The sequence below is a fragment of the Mesoplodon mirus genome (genome assembly GCF_964341445.2).
Source record: "Mesoplodon mirus genome assembly, chromosome: 9".
Lineage (NCBI taxonomy): Eukaryota > Metazoa > Chordata > Mammalia > Artiodactyla > Ziphiidae > Mesoplodon > Mesoplodon mirus.
In genome coordinates, this window is record NC_138985.1 from 58,464,959 (window position 1) to 58,490,947 (window position 25,989).

At 38.9% G+C, this 25,989-nt stretch overlaps 1 protein-coding gene across 1 annotated transcript in view; it reads left to right on the forward strand.

The window, feature by feature from the left end:
* The first annotated feature begins 277 nt into the window (after window positions 1-277).
* CALCR (calcitonin receptor) overlaps window positions 278-25,989 on the forward strand; it is a 65,536-nt gene continuing 39,824 nt past the window's right edge. The window contains exons 1-4 of the mRNA XM_082633023.1: window positions 278-352; window positions 13,256-13,412; window positions 16,182-16,292; window positions 21,205-21,317. Of these exons, the coding sequence (XP_082489149.1) occupies window positions 302-352; window positions 13,256-13,412; window positions 16,182-16,292; window positions 21,205-21,317 (432 nt within the window). The 5' untranslated portion in view covers window positions 278-301. The remainder of the gene's footprint in view (window positions 353-13,255; window positions 13,413-16,181; window positions 16,293-21,204; window positions 21,318-25,989) is intronic.

Genomic DNA, 25,989 nt, shown 5'->3' on the forward strand with positions numbered 1-25,989 from the left:
TTTATTTATGTCCTGATATGTAAAGGGGACTCCAGAATTTCTTAATGGGAGAACTTTAGACAACAACCAGACAAGCCTTCCTGGCTGAGGGGAAGGGCAATGGAACATGCTGCTGCATTTGCCTCACAAGCTTACTGTACTTACATGGATTGTATTGAGGGTGTCTTTGGACATTGATCTTCTTCAAGTCAAATAGACAAGAAAAAAAGGCCACAGTCAGTATTAGAGCTGTATTAATTTAAATGTCTTTGTTACTTTTATATTTTTCTAGGTCTTAGAAGACCGTCTGCAAAAACCCAGAATGAAGTTCACACTTACACGCTGGTGCTTGACCCTCTTCTTCTTTCTGAATGTAAGTGAAACAAAGTTATTTTAAGCTATGTTAATCAAGAATGCTGAAGTAGTATGATTATGATTGGGCATTTGCAAGGGTAGACATTGTTCTCCAAAAACCAAACTATAATTTCTTTAATGTTTTGTTAACAAATCTCCTCTTAATATTATTCAAGGAAAACTATTACTAACATTTCATACATGTTAACTTAATTTTAAGGGAATTTACATTTTGTAATGTTATACATCAAAGTTTATGGGAATGATTGCTAATGTAGCCCTTCTATACCTGTTTGAATGAGGATAGTTTATTTTATTATGTAAGACTGTCATGTTATTTTCATCTTCAGATAAAGTACAGTATAATTTGCTAAAAGTAATCCAGTACTTGGAAATGTAGGTAACTTCATGCTGTTCAAAATAAATTTTAAACAAGAATATTGTAGAAACTACTGGAATATTTTTTCATCTGTAAATGTCTAAACCTTATGTCATATTCTATAGATGCAGAAATATTGGTATATTCTATTCATACTGATATTGTTATTCATCTCAAATGAAATCCTATGTGATCAACTATATGTAAATATTTTAAGATTTTATTTCATAAAGCATACAGCTAGACATAGATAGAAGAAATGATAAAGTAACTACTAGATAATAAGAAAGTTTGAGTATTATCCAGTCACCGTTTTTTGGTTTTTGTTTTTTTTACAAAAAGTATATAACTTTTGGTATGTTTTTAAAAAAAAGTCACTTTTTCAAAACTCTTGCCTAATACATTTTAAAATTCAAAGACTGAAGGAATTTCATATATTTGCATGAGCACAACAGGTGTCTTATGGTTTGTGGGCATTTTTTTTTTTTATTAGCAAACATGATTGCAGAAGGTACTTAAATGGCTTTGTGCTCTCTTCACTGTAACATAAATTTTGCTTCTGTGTGTTTGGATTACCTATTGGATTTGGAGGGTTGGTCCATAAAAAATTTGATACATCAGTTTCCTTCTAAAACATTCATTATGTTCCACATTGATACTCTCTAGAGAAAAGGAAATTTTTAAATGACGTTGACTTTAATTATTCTAAAATGTCACTTTTTTATGATCTTAATTTATTCAAAGTTACATCGTAATTTTTTTTCTACATCTTTATTGGAGTATAATTGCTTAACAATGGTGTGTTAGTTTCTGCTTTATAACAAAGTGAATCACTTATACATATACATATGTTCCCATATCCCCTCCCTCCCTCTTGTGTTTCCTTCCCACCCTCCCTATCCCACCCCTCTAGGTGGTCACAAAGCACCGAGCTGATCTCCCTGTGCTATGTGGCTGCTTCCCACTAGCTATCTATTTTACATTTGGTAGTGTATATATGTCCATGCCTCTCTTTCGCTTTGTCACAGCTTACCCTTCCCCCACCCCATATCCTCAAGTCCATTCTCAAGTAGGTCTGTGTCTTTATTCCTGTCTTACCCCTAGGTTCTTCATGACATTTTTTTCTTCTTAAATTCCATATATATGTGTTAGCATACGGTATTCGTCTTTCTCTTTCTGACTTACTTCACTCTGTATGACAGACTCTAGGTCTATCCACCTCATTACAAATAGCTCAATTTCATTTCTTTTTATGGCTGAGTAATATTCCATTGTATATATGTGCCACACCTTCTTTATCCATTCATCCGTTGATGGACACTTAGGTTGTTTCCATCTCCGGGCTATTGTAAATAGGGCTGCAATGAACATTTTGGTACATGACTCTTTTTGAATTATGGTTTTCTCAGGGTACATGCCCAGTAGTGGGATTGCTGGGTCATATGGTAGTTCTATTTTTAGTTTTTTAAGGAACCTCCATACTGTTCTCCATAGTGGCTGTACCAATTCACATTCCCACCAGCAGTGCAAGAGGGTTCCCTTTTCTCCACACCCTCTCCAGCATTTATTGTTTCTAGATTTCTTGATGATGGCCATTCTGACTGGTGTGAGATGATATCTCATTGTAGTTTTGATTTGCATTTCTCTACTGATTAATGATGTTGAGCATTCTTTCATGTGTTTGTTGGCAGTCTGTATATCTTCTTTGGAGAAATGTCTATTTAGGTCTTCTGCCCATTTTTGGATTGGGTTGTTTGTAGTTTTGCTATTGAGCTGCTTATAACTTTTGGAGATTAATCCTTTGTCAGTTGCTTCATTTGCAAATATTTTCTCCCATTCTGAGGGTTGTCTTTTGGTCTTGTCTGTGGTTTCCTTTGCTGTGCAAAAGCTTTAAGTTTCATTAGGTCCCATTTGTTTATTTTTGTTTTTATTTCCATTTCTCTAGGAGGTGGGTCCAAAAGGATCTTGCTGTGATTTATGTCATAGAGTGTTCTGCCTATGTTTTCCTCTAAGAGTTTGATAGTTTCTGCCCTTACATTTAGGTCTTTAATCCATTTTGAGCTTATTTTTGTGTATGGTGTTAGGGAGTGATCTAATCTCATACTTTTACATGTCCCTGTCCAGTTTTCCCAGCACCACTTGTTGAAGAGGCTGTCCTTTCTCCACTGTACATTCCTGCCTCCTTTATCAAAGATAAGGTGACCATATGTCCGTGGGTTTATCTCTGGGCTTTCTGTCCTGTTCCATTGATCTATCTTTCTGTTTTTGTGCCAGTACCGTACTGTCTTGATTACTGTAGCTTTGTAGTACAGTCTGAAGTCAGGGAGCCTGATTCCTCCAGCTCCATTTTTCGTTCTCAAGATTGCTTTGGCTATTCGGGGTCTTTTGTTTTTCCAAACAAATTTTGAAATTTTTTTGTTCCAGTTCTGTGAAAAATGCCAGTGGTAGTTTGATAGGGATTGCATTGAATCTGTAGATTGCTTTGGGTAGTAGAGTCATTTTGACAATATTGATTCTTCCAGTCCAGGAACATGGTATATCTCTCCATCTATTTGTATCATCTTTAATTTCTTTCATCAGTGTCTTGTAATTTTCTGCATACAGGTCTTTTGTCTCCTTACGTAGGTTTATTCCTAGATATTTTATTCTTTTTGTTGCATTGGTAAATGAGAGTGTTTTCTTGATTTCACTTTCAGATTTTTCATCATTAGTGTACAGGAATGCCAGAGATTTCTGTGCATTAATTTTGTATCCTGCTACTTTACCAGATTCATTGATTAGCTCTAGTAGTTTTCTGGTAGCATCTTTAGGATTCTCTGTGTATAGTATCATGTTATCTGCAAACAGTGACAGCTTTACTTCTTCTTTTCCGATTTGGATTCCCTTTATTTCCTTTTCTTCTCTGGTTGCTGTGTCTAAAACTTCCAAAACTATGTTGAATAAGAGTGGTGAGAGTGGGCAACCTTGTCTTGTTCCTGATCTCAGTGGAAATGGTTTCCGTTTTTCACCATTGCGGACGATGTTGGCTGTGGGTTTGTCATATATGGCCTTTATTATGTTGAGGAAAGTTCCCTCTATGCCTACTTTCTGCAGGGTTTTTATCATAAATGGGCATTGAATTTTGTCGAAAGCTTTCTCTGCGTCTACTGAGATGATCATATGGTTTTTCTTCAATTTGTTAATATGGTGTATCACGTTGATTTTGTGTATATTGAAGAATCCTTGCATTCCTGGGATAAACCCCACTTGACCATGGCGTATGATCCTTTTAATGTGCTGTTGGATTCTGTTTGCTAGTATTTTGTTGAGGATTTTTGTATCTATGTTCATCAGTGATATTGGCCTGTAGTTTTCTTTCTTTGTGACATCCTTGTCTGGTTTTGGTATCAAGGTGATGGTGGCCTCGTAGAATGAGTTTGGGAGCGTTCCCCCCTCTGCTATATTTTGGAAGAGTTTGAGAAGGATAGGTGTTAGCTCTTCTCTAAATGTTTGATAGAATTCGCCTGTGAAGCCATCTGGTTCTGAGCTTTTGTTTGTTGGAAGATTTTTTTTTTTTTTTTTTTTTTGCAGTATGCAGGCCTCTCACTGTTGTGGCCTCTCCCATTGCAGAGCACAGGCTCTGGACATGCAGGTTCAGTGGCCATGGCTCACGGCCCGGCCGCTCCTCAGCATGTGGGATCCTCCTGGGCCAGGGCACGAACCCGTGTCCCCTGCATCGGCAGGTGGACTCTCAACCACTGCGCCACCAGGGAAGCCCTGTTGGAAGATTTTTAATCACAGTTTCAATTTCAGTGCTTGTGATTGGTCTGTTCATATTTTCTATTTCTTCCTGATTCAGTCTTGGCAGGTTGTGCATTTCTAAGAATTTGTCCATTTCTTCCAGGTTGTCCATTTTATTGGCATAGAGTTGCTTGTAGTAATTTCTCATGATCTTTTGTATTTCTGCAGTGTCAGTTGTTACTTCTCCTTTTTCATTTCTAATTCTATTGGTTTGAGTCTTCTCCCTTTTTTTCTTGATGAGTCTGGGTAATGGTTTATCAATTTTGTTTATCTTCTCAAAGAACCAGCTTTTAGTTTTATTGATCTTTGCTATCATTTCCTTCATTTCTTTTTCATTTATTTCTGATCTGATTTTTATGATTTCTTTCCTTCTGCTAACTTTGGGGTGTTTTTGTTCTTCTTTCTCTAATTGCTTTAGGTGCAAGGTTAGGTTGTTTATTCGAGATGTTTCCTGTTTCTTAAGGTGGGATTGTATTGCTATAAACTTCCCTCTTAGAACTGCTTTTGCTGCATCCCATAGGTTTTGGGTCGTCATGTCTCCATTGTCATTTGTTTCTAGGTATCTTTTGATTTCCTCTTTGATTTCTTCAGTGATCACTTCGTTATTAAGTAGTGTATTGTTTAGCCTCCATGTGTTTGTATTTTTTACAGCTCTTTTCCTGTAATTGATATCTAGTCTCATAGTGTTGTGGTCAGAAAAGATACTTGATACAATTTCAATTTTCTTAAATTTACCAAGGCTTGATTTGTGACCCAAGATATGATCTATCCTGGAGAATGTTCCATGAGCACTTGAGAAAAATGTGTATTCTGTTCTTTTTGGATGGAATGTCCTATAAATATCAATTAAGTCCATCTTATTTAATGTATCATTTAAAGCTTGTGTTTCCTTATTTAGTTTCATTTTGGATGATCTATCTATTGGTGAAAGTGGAGTGTTGAAGTCCCCTACTGTGAATGTGTTACTGTCGATTTTCCCTTTTATGGCTGTTAGTATTTGCCTTATGTATTGAGGTGCTCCTATGTTGGGTGCATAAATATTTACAATTGTTATATCTTCTTGGATCGATCCCTTGATCATTATGTAGTGTCCTTCTTTGTCTCTTCTAGTAGTCTTTATTTTAAAGTCTATTTTGTCTGATACGAGAATTGCTACTCCAGCTTTCCTTTGGTTTCCATTTGCATGGAATATCTTTTTCCATCCCCTTACTTTCAGTCTGTGTGTGTCTCTAGGTCTGAAGTGGGTCTCTTGTAGACAGCATATATATGGGTCTTGTTTTTGTATCCATTCAACCAATCTGTGTCTTTTGGTGGGAGCATTTAGTCCATTTATATTTAAGGTAATTATCAGTATGTATGTTCCTATTCCCATTTTCTTAATTGTTTTGGGTTCCTTATTGTAGATCTTTTCCTTCTGTTGTGTTTCTTGCCTAGAGAAGTTCCTTTAGCATTTGTTGTAAAGCTGGTTTGGTGGTGCTGAACTCTCTCAGCTTTTGCTCGTCTGTAAAGATTTTAATTTCTCCATCCAATCTGAATGAGATCCTTGCTGGGTAGAGTAATCTTGGTTGCAGGTTTTTCTCCTTCATCACTTTAAATATGTCCTGCCAGTCCCTTCTGGCTTGCAGAGTTTCTTCTGAAAGATCAGCTGTTAACCTTATGGGGATTCCCTTGTGTGTTATTTGTTGTTTTTACCTTGCTGCTTTTAATATATTTTCTTTGTATTTAATTTTTGACAGTTTGATTAATATGTGTCTTGCCATACTTCTCCTTGGATTTATTCTGTTTGGGACTCTCTGTGCTTCCTGGACTTGATTAACTATTTCCTTTCCCATATTAGGGAAGTTTTCAACTATAATCTCTTCAAATATTTTCTCAGTCCCTTTCTTTTTCTCTTCTTCTTCTGGAACCCCTATAATTCGAATGTTGGTGCATTTAATGTTATCCCAGAGGTCTCTGGTACTCTCCTCAATTCTTTTCATTCTTTTTTCTGCTCTGCAGCAGTTATTTCCACTATTTTATCTTCCACCTCACTTATCCGTTCTTCTGCCTCAGTTATTCTGCTATTGATCCCATCTAGAGTATTTTTCATTTCATTTATTGTGTTTCTAATCATTGCTTGATTCATCTTTAGTTCTTCTAAGGTCCTTGTTAACTGTTTCTTGCATTTTGTCTATTCTATTTCCAAGATTTTGGATCTTGGAATCCAAAATTCCAAGACTGCCTATTTCCTCTTCATTTGTTAGGTCTGGTGGGTTTTTATCTTGCTCCTTCCCCTGCTGTGTGTTTTTCTGTCTTCTCATTTTGCTTACCTTACTGTGTTTGGGGTCTCCTTTTTGCAGGCTGCAGGTTCATAGTTCCCATTGTTTTTGGTGTCTGTCCCCAGTGGCTAAGGTTGGTTCAGTGGGTTGTGTAGGCTTCCTGGTGGAGGGGACTAGTGCCTGTGTTCTGGTGGATGAGGCTGGATCTTGTCTTTCTGGTGGGCAGGTCCATGTCTGGTGGTGTGTTTTGGGGTGTGTGGACTTTTTATGATTTTAGGCAGCCTCTCTGCTAATGGGTGGGGTTGTGTTCCTGTCTTGCTAGTTGTTTGTCATAGGGTGTCCAGCACTGTAGCTTGCTGGTCATTGAGTGAAGCTGGGTGTTGGTGTTGAGATGGAGATCTCTGGGAGATTTTCGCCATTTGATATTATGTGGAGCTGGGGGGTCTCTTGTGGACCAGTGTCCTGAAGTTGGCTCTCCCACCTCAGAGGCACAGCACTGACTCCTGGCTGCAGCACCAAGAAACTTTCATGCACACGGCTCCTCAATTTGGGATGATTTGTTGTCTGTTCATGTATTCCACAGATGCAGGGTACATCAAGTTGATTGTGGAGCTTTAATCCGCTGCTTCTGAGGCTGCTGGGAGCGATTTCCCTTTCTCTTCTTTGTTCTCACAGCTCCCGGGTCTCAGCTTTGGATTTGGCCCCGCCTCAGCATGTAGGTCACAGGAGGTTGTCTGTTCTTCGCTCAGACAGGACAGGGTTAAAGGAGCAGCCACTTCGGGGACTCTGGCTCACTCAGGCCAGGGGGGAGGGAGGGGCATGGAGTGCGGGGCGAGCCTGCTGCAGCAGAGGCCGGCGTGATGTTGCACCAGTCCAAGGCGCGCTGTGCGCTCTCCTGGGGAAGCCGTCCCTGGATCCTGGGACCCCGGCAGTGGCGGGCTGCACAGGCTCCCCAGAAAGGGGGCGTGGACAGTGACCTGCACTCGCACACAGGCCTCTTGGTGGTGGCAACAGCAGCCCCAGCGTCCCACGCCCATCTCTGGGGTCCGCGCTTTCAGCTGCAGCTCGCGCCCATCTCTGGAGCTCCCTTAAGCAGCGCTCTTAATCCCCTCTCCTCATGCACCAGGAAACAAAGAGGGAAGAAAAAGTCTCTTGCCTCTTTGGCAGGTCCAGACTTTTTCCCGGACTCCCTCCCGGCTAGTTGTGGCGCATTAGCCCCTTCAGACTGTGTTCACGCCGCCAACCCCAGTCCTCTCCCTGTGTTCCGAGCCTCAGCTCCCAGCCGCGCCCGCCCCAGCGGGTGAGCAGACAAACCTCTTGGCCTGGTGAGTGCCGGTCGGCACCGATCCTCTGTGCGGGAATCTCTCCGCTTTGCCCTCCGCACCCCTGTTGCTGCGCTCTCCTCCATGGCTCCGAAGCTTTCCCCCTCTGCCACCTGCAGTCTCAGCCCATGAAGGGGTTTCCTAGTGTGTGGAAACCTTTCCTCCTTCACGGCTCCCTCCCACTGGTGCAGATCCCGTCCCTATTCTTTTGTCTCTGTTTTTTCTTTTGCCCTACCAGGTACATGGGGAGTTTCTTGCCTTTTGGGAGGTCTGAGGTCTTCTGTCAGCGTTCAGTAGGTGTTCTGTAGGAGTTGTTCCACGTGTAGATGTATTTCTGTGGGGTGGAAGGTCTAAAATGTCACTTCTTAGATACATTACTAACCACTACTAATATAGTTATTGAATTCTATCGACCTGATTTCCAAATGGCCTTGAAAAACTATCAGTTTGTGTCGCCTCATTCCATTAGCCTCATCTACTTTTACCAAAACTACCCACTCACTTTCTCTTCTTACCTGCAGTAATACAATAGGCTTAGAACAGTGCTTGGCACTTAGTGCTGAAAAGATGGTAGTGATGACAATGACAACAATGATGAAAACATAATGCTTCTCAGAAGAACCTACTTTATGTTGTTGTTGCTCACTTAGCTGTATTCTCCTATTTGTGTTGAGTTTATGATAATATACGGCAGTTTTGTTTATATAATGCTCAGGTAGAAAGTACATAGGACACCAACCAGGCATCTGATCCTACCCAGAAGAAGCAGGGCTAACACTTTACAAAGCTCTATTTTATCCTTTGTTATTTGGAAAGGTATGAGTAACTGAAAGCTACAAATAATCTGAACATAGACATTATCATTATTAAGAATGGTGACATGGAAAGTTGTTTACATCAGCTTGTGGATTCTGGATTCATAGTCCTGTTAGAGCAGTTCTGTCTGTGGGAATCAATAGGAATGTCTCCCTTCAACCCACTAGCATGGATCCCCACATTCAGTAGGTTTGGACCATTCCTCAAAGTTCTACACAGAACACCTCTCTACTTGTTCTGTCTCTGTACTTCTAGAAACCACCTGTAACACACAAGGAGGCTGATTGTCTTACATAAATGTAGGAATTGCATAAACACACGGCCATTCAAATAGATTGCTTTACCTCTGGACCCCATGATTAGTGTGGATGAAACTTTCTAGAATGTAAGCTCCATGAGGGCAGGAACCTTGCCAGTTTTGTTCACTGCTGAATCTTCAGAACCTAGAACAGTGCCTGGCATGTGGGAGGCACTCAAAGTATTAACTGAAAGAACAGTGATGTTTCGGCTGCGGACTACAGCTGTCAGTGGCAGCTTGGTGGTCGTATGTGTGGCGCCATCTACTGGAGCCTTTAGGAGTGACATCACATATACGGCGGCTAAACTGCTACATAGGACAACAACAATTAAGAGGTGGTTTTTGTTTGATTTTGGAAGAATCATGCAAGATGGCTTGAATGCAAAACTTTGAATTTCAGTCTTTATTCAGAAAAGCAACATGCCCTTAATGTCTCATTTCTATCTTCATGTGAGCATAAAATTATATATTTACATTCCACAAATGCATAGAATAAACATAACACTTATGATAAGTGGAATATTGTTTTTCACATTGCTTGATGATTTAATCACTACTGCTTCTGTTTTACCTCTTTACTGCTGAAAATTATACCACCTCACTAACTATTTTTAACTGTATGAAATAATTAGCATAAAGTTAATGATCAGTGAATTTTATGAAATTTACATGTTATTTTAAGCAGTAGTGATTCCATGATCAGAATTATATAGATGTAATGGCTATATATTTATATCTACATATATCTGTATGTTATATACATAACAGAATGCCTCAATGTATATGTTATTTTCCGAAGAGAATCACTGAAACATTCGGCTACCACTGGAAAAATTGCACCGTCAATGCTCAAACATGAACCAGACCAGGAGCGGCCTCAGATTATTATGGTTCTTCTAAGGGCAGAAGTTCTGATTCCTCATTCCGTCAGTGTTGAAACAATCTCTGTTGGACCAGGTTACAGGAAGTTCACTGGAGTTTTGTTTCAACATTGGAGGAATGATAAGATCGATGCTACTGTCGTCTACGTGAACTACACCTACTTTTTGAGATGGTCATATCTCTGCTATTACTGGTGTTAAAACTGCATTAAACCAAATAATGTTGTCATTGAAAATACAGGTATAGGGTTTCCACTTGGCTGTTCTTGCACATACTGCCTCCCCATGGCCTCCATGAATTTCCAACTAACACAGGAACATTTAATTGGTTGCTTAGTCTGTTTAAAAGTAGAATTCAGAATGTTACTTCTGGAAAGAATGTCAAACTTAAGCAAAGTAGTTCCTAATGTCTAAAATATCTAATAAGTGACAGAAAAGATTTATATATAACATCATAATATATCTTCTAAGTTGATTTGAAGATGGTGGGAAAATGACCCAGAAATAATAATATCAAATGATGATTTTCATATCAACTCAAGGTTCTAAGAATAGAGCCACAAAGAATCAAATAGATGCATAAGGTGAACCAATCATTTGTATCTTATTGTGAGGACACTGTAATCAATTAAAGATCATGGTTACATGATCTTTAGTCAAATTATTAAAACACACATTCATACAAATGTAGGCTAATAAAATCCAAAAAGAAGGCTTTACATGAAATCTCTTCAAAATACTTTTCTTACTCCCAAACCATCTCTCAATTCTTAATGGAATATCTGAGCATTTAACGATTAATAATTCTTTACCTTTCACAGTTTCTGGTGTCTGGAAATATTTACAGTGTTGGTCTTTCTTGCTGGACTGTAAGTTCCACGAGGGCAGGATCTGTGCTTGTTTTACTCAGCACCGTATCCTCAGCCTCTAGCTCAATACTTGGCTCATCAAGTTCAATGACTATTTGCCGACTGACTGATCTTAAAACCAGTGGGAAAGGGGTCATATTACAACATAATGTTGTTCAGCTACATTGGTAAAGGATTTGTACACCTTTAATAATTGTCGGTTCATTAATTTCTTGTCACAAATTCTAGAGGCATTAAAATTAGAAATAATCTTAACACTTAGTGTCAAATATATTCACAGTAAGTATTCATCTACAGTTATAACAGTAATGTTATAACAATAAGTATTCATCCTCTTCTGTTTGCAAGTGATTTCTACTCAGATGACTTGCTGGCACCTCCAAATCTAGTCCAAAAGAGAACTTACCTTCTCCGAGTAAAGTTTTCCTTTCTTAATGTCTTCTCTTTCTCAGGAGGCTACCATTTTTTTTTTTTTCTAGTCGTATAGGCTAAAATATCTGGGCTATTTGACTCTTACTGTTCTCCATTCCTTATATTCAAATATACCTTGGTGCTTTTATTACTTGAGAAAGTGCTGAGTTGCTCGCTCTTGTTCCATCTTAAGGTGATCTAGTCCATGCCTTCAGCTGCCTGGCTGGCCTCCCCAGCACTAATCTGTGGACATCTGATGCCTACCACATGAATTTTATTAACATTCTCCTTTCGCAACCTTCACTGATCAAAAAACTGCAAGACAGCTTTATTTCATCATGTTTTTAAAATATTTGCTAAAATATATTGAGCCTTTCATGTCCCAGACGTTTTGTATTCGTTCTCACAGGGCCCTGTATTATCTGATTTTCCTTGATTTCATATCTTACCCTCAAATATGCTCCCCTCCAGGCAGTATGGTTTCAGTACAGTGTTTCACACATACCATTTCCTTCCTCTGGACTTACCTGCATACCTTTCCTACCATCCACAAAGCCTTCCCTCTCCTCTCTGCCTATGTGATGGTACATATACTCAAGATCCAATTCAAATTCTACCGTGTATCTGTAGTCATTCCCAACTATTCTTGCCCCATGATCTCTCTCTACTCTGAATTTTTATTGTCTAGTGCTCTGTACAGTTTAGCCTTTAGTGATAGGCTGTCTCATAGGACAGGATGCCCTGTCTACACAGTGAGATACACTGGGAAACAGTGAGGATCTACCATGAATATCCTGGGGTATACAGGTCAACTTAATAAAGATGTTTATTTTAGAGACTGGAGAATAGAGAAAGGTACATAACACTATTTCTGCTATCAGTACATTGGGGAAACTTCAGTCTTAGAATAATTTAAACAGAATAAGGCCAATTAAAAGTGTTTCAACAGGTGTAATAGAAAGCAAGGAGAATTTCTAACTTCAGAAAAAGTCAATGCAGGCTGAACCTTGCAAGTCTTCTTCAAAAAACTCTATACAGAACATGGATATAAAAAAATCAGATTCAAGCACTACTAAAAACATCAGAGCCACAAAAGAAATTGAAATCTATCTAAACACAACTTAGGATAATTTGTCAGACATTCATCTTTTCAGATACATACACACACACAACTTAGATTAATGGGACCTATGATGGTAGTGAAAACTAACAGACTGATAAACCTAATGTCAGTCTGTACTGAAAATTCAAAAGCTCTAAGAGAAATATTTAAGATTTACATTGATTTTCAGCAGTGAAAATGATACATTGTATAGGTCATCTGCTGATGAAACCAATTTAAAGAGATTAAGGCCAATTACCCAAAGCAGACTATTTCAGAAGAACAGATTTTATTTGTTCTATGGAATAAATGGGGTAAATTTTTGGCAGTGTGTGCAATCTAAGTACAAACAAATCAGCTGAAAGAATTCAATTAAAACGTATTTATTGCACTAATATAGCTACTTTAAATAACATGATTCGTGATTCTTAGGAGTTCCAAACAAAGCAAAGTTGATTTAATATATTTTGGAAATCAGGTTATTTGCTTTGTTTACTTCTAAACTTTACACTGATAAAATTAAAACAATCTTGTAAAGAGGTGCATGAGTTTGTGTGGGTGCTATACATTTTCAAGAATGAATAGAATGAAGGCAAATAGGAAAATTTTAGGGTTTTTTTTCTAGAATTTATAGATGAAATGTAAATACACTTTTTAATTATAAAGCAAAAATATTCCACATGGAGACCATGCATAATTATTGCTTACAGAAGGAAAAATAAACGTTTTCATACTTTTTGATTGTTTCATTATGTATTCACCCATCTCTACTCCCTATAAGTAACTCAGTTTCCTTTCTAATACAGCGACCAATTCCAGTTCTTCCTGCCACTTCAGAGATCACCCACCCTCCAACAATAGAGCCGGAGCCATTTCTCTACCTTTTAGGAAAGCAGAGACTGTTGGAGGCACAGCACAGATGCTATGACCGAATGCAAAAGTTACCCCCATACCAAGGAGAAGGTAAAAAGAAGGACGTATGTGAGTGTGTGTTTCAAATATCAAGAATGCAAAAGTTACCCCCATACCAAGGAGAAGGTAAAAAGAAAGATGTATGTGAGTGTGTGTTTCAAACATCAAGAATGCAAAAGTTACCCCCATACCAAGGAGAAGGTAAAAAGAAGGATGTATGTGAATGTGTTTCAAACATTAGGAAAGGCTTATTTTCTTCTGTGGGTAAATATGTATTGACTAATTTTAATTTAATATGCCAGTAGTTTTAACAGTGGCTTTTATACCATGGTATGTTTGTGTATTTCATACAGCAGACATGCCTAGTTTCTTTGCTCAAGTTCACCTGACTGCTTTTGGGCGAATATCTGCATTGACGACAAAATTACTACAATAGCCCAGTATTCACCCATGGCAAGCAGGAACAATATAGGACTATATGAGGGAAGGAAGTAGAGAATGACAGGAGGAGAGTTGGAAAATAGTGCGCAGAGAATTAGCCTGAGGCAGAGCCTATCAAAGCTCTGTCTTGCTTGGGTTAATTAGGTAGTATCTAGTATCTTCCCTTACCTGTCAATGGGGTGGCAACTCACGCTAATCCTTCTCCTTTTCTACACCCAGTTCCCAGAGGAATTAGAAAAAGATATCTCCTGGGCAGACATTGTTTATCTATCACCTTCTCTAGAATGCTCTGTGCGACTGCCCAGATATTCTTAGCGCCAAGCATATTCTATTAGCTACAGAGGGTCCAGGGGAAAACAAAAGAGAGGATGTGATGACCAAGCATTGCTACATTCATTTAAATTCTCTCCCCTGACCCCTAAAGCACTTGAAAAGACCCAACAAGATCTTTTACACCCTCCTGTATTCTAAGACAATACACTGCTTCCTAGGGGGAAAATTAGTTGAATATACTCTATTTACTACACATGGTTTGCCATCAAACAGTTAAGGTTTTAATTTATAGTTCCTATTTTTAGCATTTTCCTTCAAACAAAAAACAGAGTCAATTGAAAGACACGTGTCATTCTTCTGTGTGCAGTGGTTTCAGTGTTTAAGAACCTGAAAAGGCATTATATGTAACTCTGCCCAAAGAAGAAACCCTTTCTCTGAAGCTAAGTGAAACAACAGAAACACAAAATTGATATTTTCAGAAACTGAGTGAGTGCAGTCTCCTTCGCTTTGGTCTTAGTCATCTTGGGAGGATGAAATTTTGTGCTACGATCATTATTTAAAACTTTTTTTTTTTTTTTTTTGAAAACTGCCTTCAAAGCCTGAAGCTCATTCTTTTGAATAGCTTTCCATTTTGGGGTAGATTTAATTTTTTTCAAACAAAAAATATTCCTTTATTTGAAATTGAGAACTTACACCAGGCTTCTATGCAATGAAACACCTTAAATGCAGTTATTCTTTCACCTAATCCTCTCCGTCCATCTCCCATACATTTACTACACATTTCCACTTGGCCATTTCACAAGTACAGTATTTTCAAATCTCACCATTACCTCACTCATAAACTCATCCCTCCTGGATTCTCACTTCTGCATGTGACACCACCACTGAGCCATTTACTCAGGATTAATATTTATGAGTCATCCTTGTGTTTGCCTGTTTTACATCCACACCCCGTTAATTACATTTCATTAATATTCCTAAATACACTAATAGTGCTTTACTTCAGACATTTAATATCTGTTACAATGGTCACCTAGTTTGTTAATCTTGTCCTTAAAAATCTTATCCTTAAAAGCCCTTATCCTCTTTGTTAATCTTGTCCTTAAAAGCCCTCTTATTCTCACTAAAATCTACATTTGTTCGTGTCATTCCCAATGGTTCCACCTTGCCTACAGGAAAAAAAAAACCCCAAACTCCTTAGGATGGCATTTAAGACACCTCATAATCTGACCCCAGCCTCACACTAGTATCAATAAGAAGGTGTATGAAAAAATAGATACTTTTACAATTGCACTAAAAGTTTCCCCCTTCAAGAGTAGATTTGGGCTTCCCCGGTGGCGCAGTGGTTGAGAGTCCGCCTGCCGATGCAGGGGACACGGGTTCGTGCCCCGGTCCGGGAAGATCCCACATGCCACGGAGTGGCTGGGCCCGTGAGCCATGGCCGCTAAGCCTGCACGTCCGGAGCCTGTGCTCCGCAACGGGAGAGGCCGCAACAGTGAGAGGCCCGCGTACAGCAAAAAAAAAAAAAAGTAGATTTAATTTTTGAAAGCGCTGAGAAACCACTTGGAGCCAATGTTGAAGAATACATAAAGTGATCAAACTAAGCATTATTTTAGTCAGTGATGGTGTGATTCTAAACTAATAAGACTGTTTTTATATGTAGCCCATTAACTGGCTGCAAATGCATCTCCTGAACAAGTGCATCACCCTTGGATTAACAATAGAACTACCTAAGGCAACCCCTTTGAAGGTTAATGGTTAGTAGGCTACAAATGTTCCAAAGCCTTTTATCCAGGGGTAATATTGCATTACTTTCCAAGAGTTTTTTTCATAGTATTTCTGGAGATATTTTAAAGGAAAGATTTTGGAGGAAAGATTCCATACAGATACCTTTTGAGGAACAAATGGAGAATGTCCTACAAAAAAAAAAAAAGGAAATTCCTTCGTACTTGGAAAAGTTAATACCTTTATTTTGTTGCTACTGTTGTTTTAGTATTTCCATGTCCAAGTGGAGAGTCCCAGAATAACTGTCTATGCACTGTTAAATCCTGCTGAGGATTCTACAGTTTTTGACAACTGTAATATAATTTCTTTCTAAATGGCCAGGTCTGTATTGCAACCGTACCTGGGATGGATGGTCCTGCTGGGATGACACACCGGCTGGAGTGCTCGCCCAACAGCACTGCCCAGATTATTTTCCGGACTTTGATGTAGCAGGTAGAGTATTTTTATTTTATATTTTGCTGTGAATCTTTTAGTGTTTTTCTAGTTCTGAAAAGAAAATCAGATACAAAATATACTACCAAGTCATATTCTATGCAGTTTAGCACATTCTGAAGAATTTCCATAAATGAAATATTACCCAGTTGTATAAAATCGCAAGCTGCCCTTATTTTTTAAGTCACATTGCTGATCGGTTATGCCCCTTAGTCATAAATTATATTAAATGTTAGATAAAAATGAAAATTTTATATATTTTAAATATAAATTTTAATAAAAAATTAATATTTCTAAAACTGAACAGTTTTATTTAAATGTGTAGTTTTAAAAATTTTTCAGTTGTCTCACATTTGATGACTTATGCAAATGCTTGATGTAGAGTTTGTGCGTACTGGGCTGGTAGAACAAGCATAATGGAAATTTGATGTAACCTTGAAAATTATATAAAACTGTCATGTGTAGGGAAGATAAATCAGAAGGTGGTAACTCTAGACATTTACCAGATTTCTGCTCCAATAGTAGATTACTAAAATATGTGCAGTAAATAAGACTGGTACTATTAAAATGGATTGTACTGACCCAGCTGTGTGCCCAGCCCAACATGAACAGCCAACGGATGTGTGTTAAGTGAATTTGGTGTTACTTTTATAACTAAAGTTAATTAGTGACATGGGAATATTTTCATTGAATATCATTTTTTAACTTTCCAAAACATTTTCATATATAGTATCTCATTTTATACTCACATAATATTTGACATAAAACCACAAGTGAACCCAAGTCTCCTGAGCTCTCACCTATCCCTTTCTTTCTAAGTAAGGGCAACAGTGTTGGAAAAGCATTTGAGAAATAATATTTCTAAATCACTGTACAAACTTATGCAGGTTGAAGTACTTTCAGAACTTTCAAGGGAGAACATCGTTTTCCTTCAGGCCTCAGTCTAGCCTCACTGGTGTGGTTAGAAGTTGGGCGGGGATGAATAGGCAGGAGTACCAGCTGCCAAGAGAAGTGAGAAGCTAGGGGCTGAAGTTATGCATCTTAGTATTGTCATCTATCCGAATAGAATGGAGGTCTGGAATCCAAGATGCTCAGTGGTGAGTGGTCAGGAGCCAAGGCAAAGGGATGTATGAAAAGTAGGTATGAGGTTGTACAACAGCCTCAATCCAGAGATTAGACACTTGGGGCTGGGAAATGGGATTGGATAGCTGCTAGTAGTAAGTGATTCTCAACTTGGCTGAGAAGCTGGGGAGCTTTAAAAAATAATCCTGATCCCTGGTACCACCCCAGATATTCTGATTTAATTAGTTTGGAGTGCAACCTGGACATCAAGATGTTTAAATGTTCTGCTTGTGACTAAATTGTGCAGCCAAGATGAAACTGTGTTAAACAATAAAGTCCAGATAAGAAAGTGGCTGGTACAAAGCCCAGCCAGTGCACTCAGTAGCTCTTCCAGTAAGAGGCAGAGCACGATATCCGATGAGACTGATACAGGCCATAGAGGAAAGAGGGTCCCCGAGGAATAAAAGGTAGTAGCTGCCCAGCTCCAGGAACTGTAGGTATCAGGGCCAGAAAAGTTCCGTTCTAGGAGACTGGATAGAAGATCTGTCCCATTGAAATAAACCTGGGATTAAGATACTTAAAAAGGAGTATAATCTTCATTACAAAGGAGATCCTGATGCTGAAACTAAGTGGGTCCAGCTACAGACACATTGCGTAAGTCCCTGTTAAGGGGTGAGCTTTGTTCCTGAGAGTACAGCGAGCCTGAGCCTGCAGGAGGCGTTCAGGTGGATCTAGATGTTGAAACTAGAGCCCCTAGTTGACTGGTGTGGGGACTGAGCTCCCAGAACACAGGTCATTCCACCTCAAGCTCCGTATCTCTTCTAATAAGATGTGGAATAACAGCACAGTAACCCCGCTGCACCTCACGGTGCTCATCTTCCTCCTTCCTTCAGTGACCTCTAGGGAATGGGGCCAGGGAAGAGAGTTAGAACACCCAATTAGAGGAAGGGGACGCCAGGGTCCTGACAAGAGAGGATCTTCTTTGAATTATCTGGTCTGGACTAGAGGTAGCATTTTAAAGAGAAGATTCAATGTTTGTTTTTTGCTTAAGAGGTTATGGAAAAATCAACCTTCTCTTTCAGATTTTTCCAAGACTTGTTGGGTCAGACTTTCTACCACATTTCAGGGTTAACCAGCCCATCTGGTTACCCACACTTATTGTCTGTGAATGACGAGAGGTTATTTCCTGCAGGCTGAAAGTGAGGACATCAGTTAAGATGGAAAACAGCAGTCCTACAATAAAATTTATGCAAGAACGTTTCTGGAATCCAGATTAGAGCAATTAGTCTATCCCTGAGACGATGTTTGGGAGATGCTTTTTGTGCTTCCTTCAAGAATGAGATACAAAGTGCGACCCCAGTGAGAAGTGATAATGGAAATGGGATAACAGTGGGACACTTTTAAAACCAGCTCAGGCCAGCCACTTCCAGGAATTCTCATTTTGTTGGAAGAGTTGGGATGTGAAGAGAGAAAGGGCTTAGTGCTATGCCCTGCTCAGCACTACCTTCCTGTAAACTCTAACTAAATGCTGTTTGATAGTAGTCCCCCAGGTCTTTATTGACTGTTCCCAATAAATGATGCTTCATTAATCTTGATCTGACAGCCACATTAGAGGTAACATGAGTGGCACAAAGAGCTGTCCTGCAATCAAGGCTGCAAGGCCAGTTCCAAAGCAGCAATGGGCTCTTGCCAGAGTGGCTGTAATTATTAACTAAAAGGCAAGTTTGGGGTCACAAAACAGGGGTTTCCAGGCATAGATTCATCTTTTCAGCCTGATTTTTAGATTCCTCTCAGCTGGGGGACAAATCCACTTTAAAAGAAAGGCAAACCTTTAAAAATACCTATATTCAACAAATTTAAATTCTTTAGTATTTTACCATTGACCCAAGCTGTATCTTGATGATACATACAACAGCTTAATGAAATGACAGAGATTTCATTTTAAACAAAGTGCTTGGTAAAAGACGGGTAGGTAATGAAAGAGTGAATAACAGTATTGAAATTCCAAAGAGGCCGAGAGTCTGAAGGAATATGCTAGAGTATAAAAAGCAAATCCTTATTAGAAGGGATTTAAGGGCAGGAGTCAAACACTCAATCAGCAGTAATGGGACAGAGCTAAGGTGGCCAACATATGGTTGAGGACAATGATTCTCAACCCTGATACCCTTTGGAATCAGTGAGCTTCTTAAAAATGCTGGTGTCTGGCACCTCTTCAGATTAATGGAACACAAATCTCTGGGGACTGGGTTTTGAGCATCTGGTAAAAGCTCCTCGATGTGAATCTAGATGGAAGGAAGCATGCTGCCTCTTCACGGGGCAGTTCAAACTTAGACTGTTTTAGAGGGAAGTGCCAATCTCAGAGCACGTGCAGAGAGGCTTCAGGCTGTGAGGGGACAGCATGTGTGGTGAGAGTGAATAGGGGTGTTTGGTTTAGAAAGGGAAGTCAGAGTAGACGTAGCCTTCCGTCAAATATTGAAAGATTTGCCAGGTGGAGGATGACAGATTCTTGATAGCTGCAACAGTTAGAACCAGGAAATGCCTAGATCCAGACCTGAGTTAAATCCAAACAAAACAATATTTCCTACAGTGCCGTCTGTGATTGGAAAGGACTTCCTCAGGAGGAACACCCTCTTCCGTAGAACACGTTACCCTATATAGCTGCATAACTCTGTACAAACCAAATTATATTCATTTCAATAAAACAAAACTATTTTCTAACAATATGTTAAAGATAAAATGCGGCATTACAAACCACTTTTTTTAAATTGCAAGTAAGCTTAGAATGGTCGTTGACAAAGCATTAACTAAATCATTGACCAGTTTTCAACAACAATTTTCCCCTGCTGATTAGTGCTAACCCTTTTGGAAGCATTGTTGGTGTCCAGTGGTGATTCTTTAAATAGTTTTTGTCCAATGGCAGTCATAGTAAATTCGCAATTTAAAATTTTTCTACTTAACATTGAAACAGATTTACATTAAGCAATGATGATTCTAATAGGCGTTTTAAAACACCTTTTCTTTGAAAAATGTGTTTTTTCATCCATTTTAAATCATTGTTGGAGTAGACATATTACAAACAAGTCTACAATTTTCAGTTTAAATCTTGTGCTGAGTTTGGTAGTATCTGTTTCATTCATACAATGAAAAATTATGAATTTCACCCTAAAAACTGCCAAAGTTAAAATAATTTTCATACTAGCTCTTAGCATGTTGATTTGACTAACCGCAACTTCTGATAGAGAATTATTTTAAATGTTATCAGATCTAAGTAATATTTCAGCAAAATAAATTTTTAACATTAATTGTTTCTTAGCCTTTAAAACAATGACAAATATTAGTATATGATTCTGATTTCCATATCCTTGTGCTAAAAGAAAAACCATATATAAAAGGGTTTTCCATAGGTATGATAGCTCTTTGCCTTTGCCAATGAAGAACAATGCTTCAAAAATATCCCTATGAAATTATCAAAAATCAAAACTGTGAGGATTGCAAACACACTGGTAAAATCTCTTTTTATATTTTACCAGTTCAGGATTGTTATATGATCTCTAAGCAATAAATGCATTGGAGAGGTACTTTGGAGAACTAGAAAAAGTCTGAATACCTCAGAATAAGTTTGGCAAAGTAAAATGGAGATAACAGTGCTTCACATGACTTTGCTGAAGCTAAATTGAAGCAATGCATATTAAAGCATCCTGTATAATGCAGGATTTGAGGTAGCCTCTATTGACTTGTATTCACGTTCAAGTTCTATAAAGTGATTAACACTTTGGAATGGCTTTTAAGCTTTAATTTATTGTTTTTCCTTCTTGCTATTTTGAGATAGTACGTTTTGTTTCATTAACAGAAAAAGTTACAAAGTACTGTGAGGAAGACGGGCTTTGGTACACGCACCCTGACAGCAACATATCCTGGTCCAACTATACTATGTGTAATGCTTTCACTCCTGAGAAAATGCAGGTAGGTTCTATTTCAAATTTCAGTATTGGGTGAGAATGCCATCATCTATGCATGGAAATTTATGCCTAATTGTAAAACCCCTGCTACCAAGACGCCAACTATTTTGTAGAAGGAAATCAGATAATGACCTGTCAATTCTAGGGACTCTATGAAGTGGCACTAGAGAAAATGATGTTTTACTTCTTGGTTGGCATTCAGTCAGTGAGAGTTCTGTGAGCGTGTGGAATCAGGCCATTTGTGGCAAGGGGAACGTGTCCATGGAGCAAATGATGGGATTCCCTGCAGCGCCAGACATTAGGCAGCATTTCCAGGAACTGCCTTAACATCTCTTCTCCTGGAAGAGTTCCAAAACTACAGATTTCTCCACAAGTCACCAGCTAACGGTTGTCCCCATCCCTGTCCTGAGATGTCTATGACAGTTCTACTATCAAGCCTTGAAGGAACTCTAAGAATGGGGCTTCTCATCAGCCCACTGATAAGAGTGTGGCTGTTTAGATTATTTTCAGTGGAAGTCCATTCTAACTTGCTACTTCTTGTGTCTTACTGGCTGTTAAATATTTTTACTATCTTTGCTTAGAAACATTTAAGCCAGTGGGGCGGGGCGGGGGAGTGGGGGGCAGATAGCTACTGCCTTCTTCAGATGCTAAAGAAATCTGAAAAGATCATTAAGTCTACCACCAGCCTCCTCTCCCCACAGAGCTGGGAGAAACCGTTGGTCAGCATTTAGCACACAGGGCATCTCTGCGCAGCCCTCGTGGCTGCAAGAGAAACCTATTGTTTCCTTCAAAGATAGGCCTGTATGCTCTGTTATTGCGAAGTTGGAAGCTACACGCACATCAGTGCTTTTGTTTCCTATAAAGAAGCTTTACGAGTATAGGAATTTTTCCTTCCATTAAAAACAAAATAAACAACAATTAAAAACAAAGAAGATGGGCCTCCCTGGTGGCGCAGTGGTTGAGAGTCCGCCTGCCGATGCAGGGGATACGGGTTCGTGCCCCGGTCTGGGAGGATCCCATATGCCGCGGAGCGGCTGGGCCCGTGAGCCATGGCCGCTGAGCCTGTGCGTCCGGAGCCTGTGCTCCGCAACGGGAGAGGCCACAACAGTGAGAGGCCCGCGTACAGCAAAAAAAAAAAAAAAAAAAAAAAAAAAAGAAGATGAATAGATAGCTTAGAGACCAGTTGACTAGAGGGACATCTCGTCACAGGCACAGGCTGAGGGCACCAAAGCCAGTTACCGCTTCCACAAATTGCTAAGTCACCCCTGAGAGTCAGACACATGCCTACATCCTAGAGCTATTTATCTAATAAGGTCTGATAGAAATGACGTGTCAATGAGTAAGGAATTTCCTGAATGAATGCTGATTATTTTACAGAAAAAAAATTTAACTCTTTTAACTGAATTGTTGGAAAGAGTGCACATCCAAATAAACAATTCTCAGTGCTGCCACATTTGACATTTTCACACACTCTGGCCACATCTGAGAAGGAAATAAAGTATTTTAAGAATAAATACTCCCCTCTAGGCACCTAACATAATGATTGAAATTCTATGCACAAATCTTCCATCTATATACAGGCAAAAAAAAAAAAAAAAAGAAATGAACCTAGAATTTATTAAAAAAACAAACACTTCTCAGTCTTACGAATGATACAAAAATGGCAAATAAATTGTGAGCTGTTGATTTAACCTTACACATTTAGACAATTCTATTTCAGAAGCACAAACATTTTTGAAAGTATTCTGGAGGCAACTGAAAGAAAATGAATTAAATTATATAAAATTTCCTTACAAATAAAATATGCAGAGATAAAAATAAAATCCTGGCATGCCTGTATATCCAAATTACAAACAGTACTTTAAATGGCAAGGGGACTCAATATGGTAAACTATTTAAAAGGGAAAACTGTTAGAAAATGCTACACCTGTTTTTGTCTAGTGGTAAAGTTAGAAAAAGAGCCAGAAAATGAATTCTTGGGGAAAAAAGACAGGAGCTGAGCGTTTTCTTGCAAAGATTCCTAAATACCTCCTAAGAAGGGACCTGCAAGCTATACTGAAGTTTTTATCAGCTCTAGGTATAAACCCACTATTCCAGATTTACTATCATTACCTGCAAGGATAAACAAGCACCGTTAGCAGAGCAGTGTCAACAGTGAAACTGGCGAACAATATGTAAATGCCTAGTGAAATGATGCAGCCACAATTCAGGATGAGTTGACACGTTCATTTTGAAACTCTGAGGCCTACAAGGCAATATCTGTTTCTGTCTAGCAATACACATAACCAAGCAAAGGGCTCTGTTCTGTGAGCCTTTTAAGCAGAATTAGCGCTTCAATCTCAGACCCTTCACAGGGAAATTGATAAGAATCAAAATGTTCAAGGGTAATGATTTGTACATAAATGGTGCGTTTCTCCCAGGAATTCAAAGAACTCCATAGAAATTTTCCAGCTTATCTACACTGCATTCACATTCATACCAGGACCCAATAAGTTATTGAAAATACCTTAAGTTCCTCCCACAACCCAATAACCTGTTGTGGGAGGGAACTTAACACCAGAAGCCCAGAGATTATGTTGTCCTCCTTTCAAGCCATTGCCCTCTCTGAGTCTCTGGGTTTTTTTCACCCGCCAAATGGATATTACAGTCTCTTTTTCTCCCAGACAAAATAGAATACAGGGTACCCAGCTCTGAAAACAAGTTAGGTGCTTAGAGAGTTCTACCTATCAGTAAATAGAGAAGGAAACGATCCACTATTGTCAGAGGAGTGTCATAGGTCCACCTGCCCCTAAATGTCTCTCCCATTGGCGTCATAAACATAAAAGGCAACATTGGAAAATATAACAATGTGGAATAACATAAGTAAAGAACTTAGATTTAAATGCTGAGCTATGTCTACTGCTGGTCAAAGATTATACCTAAGAGGTGCTATTTCTTTTCAATTTGGAACACACATTTTAGTTTGTTGAAAATTAGAGTTAGGGATTCATTGTACTTTTTTTTTCCATATCGCTGTTCAGCTGACCCAGCAACATTTATTGAAAAGACCATCCTTTCCCTACTGCCCTGTGGCATCACCATTATCATATATCAAGTGGCCATACATATCACTACATTCTTCTGGACTGCGTTGCACAGGTCTGTTTGTCTCTCCTTGCACCAGTATCACACTGCTGGATTCCAATGGCTTTATAACAAATCATGATGTTCCATAGAGTAGGTCTTACCACTGTGTTCTTCTTCAAGATTGTCTTGGCTATATTTTTTCTTTGTATTTTCAGTGCAAATTTTAGAAGCAGTCTGTCAAATTTTACATGCAAAGAAACCTTGTGATCAGTTTGAAAATTTTGAGATCTTTATCTTCCAAACATTGAATAGAATATATCCCTCTATTCATCTCTGTCTTTTTTTTTTTTTTTTTTTTTTTTTTTGCGGTATGCGGGCCTCTCACTGTTGTGGCCTCTCCCGTTGCGGAGCACAGGCTCCGGATGCGCAGGCCCAGCGGCCATGGCTCACGGGCCCAGCCTCTCCGCGGCATATGGGATCCTCCCAGACCGGGGCACGAACCCGTATCCCCTGCATCGGCAGGTGGACTCTCAACCACTGCGCCACCAGGGAGGCCCCATCTCTGTCTTTAATATCGCTCAATAATGTTTTATAGATTTCTGTGTAGAGGTCACACGCATCCTTCTGCAGATTTTTTTAAAGTTATTTATTTATTTTTGGCTTCGTTGGTGCGTGTGGGCTTTCTGTAGTTGCGGCGAGCGGGGGCTACTCTTCTTGTGGTGTGCGGGCTTCTCATTGTGGTGGCTTCTCTTGTTGCGGAGCATGGGTTCTAGGCACGCGGGCTTCAGTAGTTGTGGCTTGCAGGCTCAGTAGTGGTAGTGCATGGGCTTAGTTGCTCCACGGCATGTGGGATCTTCCCGGACCAGGGCTCGAACCCGTGTCCCCTGCATTGGCAGGTGGATTCTTAACCACTGCACCACCAGGGAAGTCCCCCTTCTGCCGATTTATTCTCAAGCATTTGATTTTTTTAATGCAATTGTAAATGCCACATTTGAAATTTTATTATTTGTTGTTTATGTATTAAAACTGTTCTCATTTTTATATCCAACAATTTTTATAAAACTCACTTATTAATGTTAGTAATTTATAAATTTTATATTTTATATGTATAGTATTATATCAGCTGCAAATAATAACAGATGGATTTCTAGGTAGCCATTAAATTAATCTACTTTCTGTCTCTAAGAGATTTGCCTTTTCTGGACATTTCATATTAATAGGATTATATAATATGTAGTTTTTTGTGACTGGCTTCTTTCACTTAGCTTGATGTTTTCAGGTTCGTCCATGTTATAGTATGTGTAAGTACTTCATTCCTTTCTATGGCTGAATAGTATTCCATTCTGTGGACAAACCACATACACCCGTTGATGGACATTTATGTTATTTCCACTTATTGACTATTATGAATGGTGCTATAAACATTTTGTGTACAAGTTTTTGTGTGCACATATATTTTCATTTATCTTGGGTCTTCCTTTTCTTGATCAGTCTTGTTAAGGGGTATTGAAATTATTTTTTTTTTTAAGAACTAGGTTTTGTCTTTGATCCACTCAATATATATTCAAGTTCTCTTTATCATTTCTATTTCCTTTCTTTTACATTCTTTA